This window comes from Sinocyclocheilus grahami, unplaced genomic scaffold (assembly GCF_001515645.1).
Source record: "Sinocyclocheilus grahami isolate Dianchi unplaced genomic scaffold, SAMN03320097.WGS_v1.1 scaffold462.1, whole genome shotgun sequence".
Lineage (NCBI taxonomy): Eukaryota > Metazoa > Chordata > Actinopteri > Cypriniformes > Cyprinidae > Sinocyclocheilus > Sinocyclocheilus grahami.
In genome coordinates this window covers 2,300,152-2,309,343 of record NW_015505641.1, presented here as the reverse complement: position 1 = coordinate 2,309,343, position 9,192 = coordinate 2,300,152, and the positions used below count along the sequence as shown (strand labels likewise).

Below are 9,192 nucleotides of genomic sequence, written 5' to 3'. Positions count from 1 at the left end.
TTTTTTTTTTTACATTTGTTTAAAACATTCAATTGTATAATACATATAATTTTAAATAAAATAAAAACTTAAATATCTAATATTAATAAATCCAATAATTCACCACACAAAACACATTGTGAATGGCACAAACCTTGATTATACCCGTTTTTAATGCCATCAGAGCCACATTACTCTTTTGTCTCTTACGTTTTTTTGTGAATATAGTTTTCCAATGATGTCATGCAACCTGTCCATGTCGGCATCTGTCTAATTTGCCTAAATGACAGATACATTTGCACCAAACTATTATAGAATTTGAGGTAACACTTTTGTTTAGGGACTAATTCTCACTATTAATTGTTTATTAGCATGAATATTACTAGCATATTGGCTGTTTATTACTACTTATAAAGCACATATTAATACCTTATTCTGCATGACCGTATTTTAGATCCTTTAACCCGACCAAATCCCTAAACTTAACAACTACCTTACTATTAATAAGCAGCAAATTAGGAGTTTGTTAAGGCAAAAGTTGTTTGTTAACACTAGTGAGAACTGGTCCCCAAATTAAAGTGTGACCATATTTGATTGGGCGCACAGCTCTGACATCAACTGTAAAAACTGTTTGCTATTGTATCTATGGGTTAGTTATAATTATTGTACTGAGCAGGGTTTCCTCTGCTATCCCGAACAGACCTGTAACCTATTTTTGGCTTGTGATCCACCGGTTAAGAACCACTGCTGTAAAATATAGTGTGATCTTGACAGAATATTTTAGTGAATGCAGCAAGTGCATCCCATGTATCTGAAGAAACAAACACTGAGTTGTACTCTAGAGAGAGCACATCTGTTCAACCAAACCACTGATGCTGCGAGGAATTACCTAATCTGTCATAACAAGTACAGCTCTGTCTCTGTTTACAGGAATGGTGGTACAAAGTCTTGTGTAGAAAAATTTAGATCAGCAGAACTCACAAATTGCCTTAGCATTTGTTGTTTTTACTGCCATTAATTATAAATACCAAGAATATTTACTATACATGTTGATATAAAACAGTTGATTGAATCTAGATATGTTCCAACATATTGGCATGTCCCAAAAATGTACAGAGTTATTTCAAAATAATCTCAACCTACAAACCTGAGACACTAGAAAGAAATACAGCAAGAATGTTGCCAAAGCTTTGCTACATAGTAGCAAGTATGGCTTCAGTGTGTGCATTGGAGCCGGTACAACCTTCAAGTCAAGACAAAACCAAGTATACCTTGCACAAAATAAATCTCAGTACAGTGTAGAACCTCATAAACACACAATGCAATATCTGCCAAATGTGGCTTATCAGTATGCACAAGTATAGTAGCTAGGAAAAATGTTTAACATTTATCATATGATGTCAAAGTCAGAGACATCCAGGTGCTTGAGCTTGTCATCATTCGTCATTGCAGTCCACCCAGATCCACATATTCTTCAGTCTCAACGGTAACATCATAAGGTGCTACCAGGCATCATATTGGTTATGATCCAGTTCTGGCCAGTGCATTTTTGGAGCATCAGCTGATATCCAAACTCATTGTCATTGTTCTTCATGAGTTCAAGGCATCGCTTTGACTTTGTATTCTGGATGGAGCCTCCCTGAAGAAAGGAGAAAGAAAATAGATATATTTAATTACAGAGTCCCCCGATTGTGCCCAGGCATGTTCCTGTGTAGTTGGAGCTGTCAGGGTTTCATCCATCTTCCCACAAAATTCCCTTTCAGAGTGGATAACCTTTCACACTTCATGTTCAGAAAAATCTCATCCAGCATCACAGCCTGATCTGTGAGAGAAAATGTAGTTATTTATACATAACATATACACATACATTTTGAATGTTTGGATAGACACTGAAATATATAATTTAAAGGAATAGTTCACCCAAAAATAAAAATTAGCTGAAAATGTACACATCCTCATGCCATTCAAGATGTAAAGGAGTTTGTTTCTTTATCGGAACAGATTTGGAGAAATTTAGCATTACATCAATTGCTCATCAGTGGATCCTCTGCAGTGAATGGGTGCCATCAGAATGAGAGTCCAAACAGCTGATAAAACATCATAATAATCCACAAGTAATCCACACCATTCCAATCCATCAATTAACATATTGTGATGCAAAAAGCTGTGTGTTGGTAAGAAAAAAATATCTTACACCCATTCACTGCAGAGGATCCATTGGTGATCAAGTATCGTAATGCTAAATTTCTCCAAATCTGTTCTGATGAACAAACAAACATCTATATCTTAGATGGCCTGAGGGTGAGTGTCAGGGTTCTGGACTGTCTGTGTGTGTTTTGCTCCCCGTGACTCAGTTCTCCTCGTGTTAATTGTGTTAATTTGATTTCAGCTGTGTCTTCCCAATTATCCTGTGTATTTAGCCCCAGTCTGTGCAGTCTGTGTTTGTCGGTTCTGACTCCTGGCTACGGTTTCCTTCTGTGGATATTTAAAGACTGTTCTGTGTGAAATCCCTCGTTTCCTCGTTCCTCGCTCCTCACAGTAGGCATCCGTGACAGAAGAACCGACCGACAAACAGTTTATTGCGTGTTTCCTCTCCGTTTTATTTCCGTGTTTTCCTCAGTGTCTTTTTTTTCCCCGTTGTGCTCCGTGTATGGATCCCTTCACCCGCCCGGAGTACCCACACCAGGGCCACACCAAACTGTTCCTGGTCCTTGCCAAACTCTCCAGCTACCCGGAGGATGCACTCTGTGCATTCTATGATGCCAGCCTAAACTCGGCGTACAGAGCACCGTCGTCCGAGGAAGGCCCTCGAGCGAGTTTTGCCGCCTTTGTGAAGTGGCCACTCCAGACCCAGAGCCCAGTCCACCATCTCCCCGCTGCGCGGAGCACATGCCCGAGCCCACCGTTGACGGAGAGCCGGAGCCCGCAGCAACCGACAAGCCAGAGCCAGAGCTACTGACGACGTCAGTCAAGGTGTGTGAGAGGAGCTCCGCCCCCTGCACCGCGGCTGAGGGTGAGCTGTATATGGCGCGGCAACTGTGCCACACCAAAGAGGAGAGGGCTCCCGTTCCTAAGTTCTGGCCTGAAAGCCCGGAGGCTCACAAATGCCCGCCCTCCCACCCGCTCCTACCTCCTCCTCCGCTGTCGTCTGGCAGTTCCTCTGCTCGTCCTCAGCCCACCATCTATGCAGTGTGACTGCCATCCTCCAGCGTCACCGTGGCTGGCGTTGCCCTTGACTCCGCCTCCAGCCTCTAAGCCCCGGACTCCGCCTCGGCCCGTGGACCCGTCGGCTCCACCATGGCTCCTAACTCCCTCCTCTCTGCCGTGGTCCGGCAGTCCACTAGCTCTGCCAGGCTCCCTCGTCCCTCCAGCTCCGCCTTGGTCTGGCATCGACCACCCTGAGCCTCGGGGCTCCACTCCTCTGACTTCGCCTCGTCCCTCCGGCTCTGTCAGGCTCCGTCATCCCCTCGGCTCCTCCTCAGGACTCTGTCGCTCCGACTCCACCGCAGCCTCCCAGATCCACGCCTTCACTTCGGTCGCCGGCGCCATCTGCTCCGCCTAGGACCTTCGGATCCTCTCCATCGCCCTGGCTCATCGGCTCTCCGTCTCCGCCTCTGGCTCCTCCACCACCTGCTCCGCCGCTGTTGGTCGGCACCCTAGAGTCGGCGGCCATTCCTCATCCATGGCTCCTCCCTCCGTCGGCTCCACCGTGGGCCGTCATTATGGTTGTGGCCTGGGTCCAGCTGGACTCCTCCTGCTCCAAGTCCCTCCTGTCTCCTCCCTCCTTTGTCGATTCTCTGTTGTTCTACGGTGCGAGGACGCACCTTCCAGGAGGGGGGCAATATGTCAGGGTTCTGGACTGTCTGTGTGTGTTTTGCTCCCAGTGACCCAGTTCTCCTCGTGTTAACTGTGTTAATTTGATTCCACCTGTGTCTTCCCAATTATCCTTTGTATTTAACCCCTGTCTGTGCAGTCTGTGTTTGTCGGTTCTGAACGTCGTTGTGCTACGTGTGACTCCTGAACTCTGGCGACTCACTGAACTGAGGATGGCAGCGCTCTCAGACGCAGCGGGTTTGTGCTCCCCACATAGGTGCTGTTTTATGTTAATGTTTTTAATATTGACTATCATCGTAATACAAACAAATGCGAGCACTCACTACAGTCGCCAGAAGCTGTTGCAGATCAGCCTGAGCTACACAGGCGGTTATCACAACTTGGAAACATTACTGCAAGAGATTCGCAGATCACCGGGTTTATCATTGATCCCAATCCATGGAGGGAGACGATGTAGGCGGCGCAGGGAGAGGAAGCAGAAGAGGGGTAAACGAGCAGGCCTCCTAGTGAGACTAAAAGCTGCTCCACATAAAACCCCTCTCCCTAGTGTCTTTCTTGCGAATACTAGATCACTTACCAAAAAAATGGACGAGCTTCGACTGGACATTGCCACACATAAAACCACAAAGGATTGCTGCCTTCTGATTTTCTCTGAGACTTGGCTGAACCCCAGCATACCAGACGCGGCAGTGGAGCTAGCAGGCCGTACGCTACATCGTGCAGATAGAACGACTGAATCCGGTAAGAAAACAGGAGGAGGACTCTGTGTTTTTGTTAATGATTCCTGGTGCGTTTACTCAACAACGATTGATAAGTTTTGCTCTCCAGATTTGGAATACTTAATGCTAAGATGCCCACCATTTTACTTGCCCAGGGAATATACTGTTGTGATTGTTATGGCCATATATATACCACCTCAGGCTAATGTTAAGATGGCATTGGAGCAATTGAATGATGTTATCAGTGGACAACAGAACAAGCACCCTGATGTTTTTATTATCACTGGGGATTTTAACCGAGCACATCTTAAGACTGTATTTCCCAGATTTTATCAACATGTTAAGTGTAAAACTAGAGGGGAAAATACCTTGGACCATGTTTATACAAATATGAAAGATGCCTATAAAACTATACCACGTCCCCATCTTCAATCAGATCATCTCTTCTTGTTTCTCGTCCCTGCATATAAAGCCTTGGTTAACAGTGTCAGACCAACTTGTAAGACTGTTAAAGTTTGGCCTGCAGTTGCCATCAATCAACTCCAGGACTGCTTTGAATACACAGATTGGAATGCATTTTCCCATCAGTCAGATCTAGAGACATTTGCTTCATCTGTATTGTCATATATCAGTTATTGTGTGGATACATCACTGTTGACAAAAAGATTAGAGTGTTTCCAAATGAGAAACCATGAATGGACAATGAAGTTAAACAGTTGATCAGGGTGAGGGACACAGCTTTTAAATCAGGAGATACCTCTGCTTACAGAGTTGCCAGAGCTAGCCTTAAGAGGTCTGCGAAATTAAAGGTCTGCGAAATTAAAGTATAAACGGCGGATTGATGAAGACTTTAGCAACAACTACAATCCTCAGAGAATGTGGCAAGACATCCGATTAATCTCGGATTATAAAAAGAAGAATGATATACAACATATTACATCCAAGTATAATGATTACCTTGCAGAGGAACTTAACAGCTTCTTTGCACGGTTTGAAAAAGACAATTATCAATCCCCAGTTCATTTTAAATCGACGGGAAATTCACAGCCCCTTGTTTTACATACACATGAGGTACGGAGGGCACTTAATAACATCAACATAAGGAAAGCAGCTGGCCCTGATGGTTTGCAAGGATGTGTGCTACAGGCCTGTGCCGACCAATTAGCAGAGGTGTTTACAAATATTTTTAACCTCTCCCTCTCCTCGTGTGTAGTTCCCACGTGCCTGAAATCCACGACCATCGTGCCTGTCCACCAAAAAAAAACTTGATAACATGTCTTAATGACTATCGACCGATTGCTATCACTCCTGTCATTGCTAAATGTTTTGAACGACTAGTAATCACTCATATCAAAGACTCTATACCAGTTGATCTAGATCAATATCAGTTTGCCTATCGAGCAAATAGATCAACTGAGGATGCTATCTGTGTAGCTATGCATGCTGCTCTTTCACATCTGGAAAAGCCCAACACATATATCAGGATGCTCTTCGTTGATTACAGCTTGGCATTTAACACCATTGTACCAAGCCAGCTGACTACCAAACTTCATGCTCTAGAATTAACATCCTCCACATGCAACTGGTTATTGGACTTTCTTACCAACCGCCCTTAGTCAGTGCGGTTGGATAATTATACATCCTCTACCCTAACTTTGAGCACTGGTGTACCACAAGGGTGTGTACTAAGTCCCCTCCTTTATGCACTTTTTACCCATGACTACCAAGCTACCCACGATTCTAATATTCTGGTGAAATTTGCAGATGACACAACTGTCATTGGGCTCATAACAAACAACAATGAAGTTGCATATAGAGAGGAGATTCAGAACCTGACAGCATGGTGTGATACAAACAACCTGGTCTTAAACATCAGAAAGACCAAAAAATTCACCCACAACCCTGTAATGATCAAGTATGAGGTTGTGGAGAGGGTACACAGCTACACGTCCTGGGAGTTACCATCACAGATGATTTTTTTCCTGGAGGGATAACATTGCATGTATAGTAAGCAAAGCATAACAACGCCTCTACTTTCTGAGGAAGTTAAGGAGAGCAAATCTTCCTCAGAAGCTGATGGTCAACTTTTATAGATGCACTATAGAGAGCATATTGACCAATTGTATGACAGCCTGGTATGGTAGCTGTACCAAAGCTGCCCAAAAAGCCCTACAGCAAGTTGTAAAAACAGCACAGAACATTGTTGGTATGAACCTACCATCACTTGATCACCTTTATAAAACCCGCTGTCTGAGAAGGGCGAATAATATCATTAAGGACATCACTCACCCTAACCATAGTTCTGTCAGGACCACTATCGTCAAAATGATAGATACTTAGCAAAGTTTGGTTTGGCGGTATGGTTCTGTTCTGGGCAAAAACCTCCCTGCCCATCCATGCAGCCTGTCATGAATGAGCAGGAATAGCAGCAATAATAACCCCCCTAGGGTTAACAGAACAGAACAAGGCAGATATCATTGATGTACTTAATGATATTTAAGTGTAACACTTTATTCAAGATAAAGGAGTCTGATTAGCAAGGAATATCAGAAAGCCAAGTCCTGACTGTGGCGAAAGGAGAAGCGGGGGATGGAGGAGGGTAATTTGCTCCGGAGCAAGCTGAAAAGCTGCTGAGTAATACTGAATAGAGCTTATATAGGAATGCCGCGATAGGTGTCGTATTCCTATAGGTAGATGTGATCAGCTGAGAAAATCAGAAGGCAACAATCCTTTGTGGTTTTATGTGTGGCAATGTCTAGTCGAAGCTCGTCCATTTTGTTGGTAAGTGATCTAGTATTCGCAAGAAAGACACTAGGGAGAGGGGTTTTATGTGGAGCAGCTTTTAGTCTCATTAGTAGGCCTGCTCGTTTACCCCTCTTCTGCTTCCTCTCCCTGCACCGCCTGCATCGTCTACCTCCATGGATTGGAATCAGTGATAAACCCGGTGATCTGCGAATCTCTTGCAGTAATGTTTCCAAGTTGTGATAACCACCTGTGTAGCTCAGGCTGATCTGCAACAGCTTCTGGCAACTGTAGTGAGTGCTCGCATTTGTTTGTATTACGATGATAGTCAATATTAAAAACATTAACATAAATGTTAATGCAGATCAGCCTGAGCTACACAGGCGGTTATCACAACTTGGAAACATTACTGCAAGAGATTCGCAGATCACCGGGATAATCATTGATTCCAATCCATGGAGGGAGACGATGCAGGCGGCGCAGGGAGAGGAAGCAGAAGAGGGGTAAACGAGCTTGACTCACGTGACCTGCCAGAACTAACGCTAACGCTTAATTTTGTTTCAGCTCCTCCCATCTGGAAGGCGATTCCAATCCATCCGGGTACGCACAAACAGACTTAAAATTTTTTTTTTTCCCAACAGCATAACGCTAACGCTTAATTTTGTTTCAGCTCCTCCCATCTGGAAGGCGATTCCAATCCATCCGGGTACGCACAAACAGACTTAAAAAATTTTTTTTTCCCAACAGCAATAATTTTGATGAACTCTGGTATCTCTCTGCCTGATCGTGTAAAATAACTTATGACGGCAAAGTGTGACTTACTGCTCAATAAGAAGTTCAATAATGTTGCTTTTATAACAGTGTTAGCCACTTTGTATAAACACTGTATCTGGCATTTTGCCATACTCAGTGTAATTGTAAATGTTTTACGATAATTTCATCATCTTCTTTTATAATTATTATTGTATCTCTATGATAACTATCCAGTTATTTATAATTAACTATTTTATCTTGTATTTGATAACTACTATGTTTTTTTGCATATGTATTGTTAACCATTTGTATTTTTATTTTAAATGCACCTTGGGGTTGCCACAAGAGAAATTCCGTTGTGTTACACAATGACAATAAAGTACTTGACTTGACTTGGCTACCCTGTGTTTCCTCCTGTGGATAATTAAAGACTGTTCTGTGTGAAATCCCTCGTTTCCTCGTTCCTCATTCCTCGCTCCTCACCAGTGTTGGGGGTAACTCATTACAAGTAATGCGAGTTACGTAATCAGATTACTTTTTTCAAGTAACTAGTAAAGTAATGCATTACTTTTTTAATTTACAAGAAAATATCGGAGTTACTATTTCAAAAAGTAATGCCAGTTACTTTGTTTTCCCATTTATTGACTGAAAAATGCAGAGGAATTGTGTGCGCTGTGTGAACATGATGTTACTGTAGTTCTAGACTAAATGTGAATGTGCATTAATTCATCCCACTCACAAAAAACTGATTTAGTATTAATCAAAATGAATTAAAACAGTGAATTGCAAACTCAGAATATGACGCAAACCTGCAATAATTAAATATGTTAAATAACACAAATGTATCTAATCCCATTTTATTAACCAATGTCTTTGCTGCTGACCTTTGATGATCCAGTTCAACCATACTAATAAGCAAAAATGACTTTAGAGAAACTAACAATTGTGCTTTGTTTTTTTATTGCTGAAGAGTGTTTCTTCTCCTGCGTTCTACTGTACAGACGTGAATTTACTTTTGCTTCAGCCTGAGGTTTATTCATTACACTTTTTGGTGTGAAAGGGCTTTTATATTTGCTATAAATAGAACTTCTTATATTAAAAACAATCAAGCCCTGCTTATATTTAAAAAGTAACGCGAAAGTAACGCAAAAGTAATATAACGCAT

General features: G+C 42.7%; 1 protein-coding gene across 1 annotated transcript in view; it reads right to left on the bottom strand.

Annotated features, from left to right (window-relative positions):
- Positions 1-935: 935 nt before the first annotated feature.
- LOC107552972 (polypeptide N-acetylgalactosaminyltransferase 18-like) overlaps positions 936-9,192 on the bottom strand; it is a 153,828-nt gene continuing 145,571 nt past the window's right edge. The window contains exon 9 of the mRNA XM_016235034.1: positions 936-1,618. Coding sequence (XP_016090520.1) covers positions 1,472-1,618 — 147 coding nt within the window. The 3' untranslated portion in view covers positions 936-1,471. The remainder of the gene's footprint in view (positions 1,619-9,192) is intronic.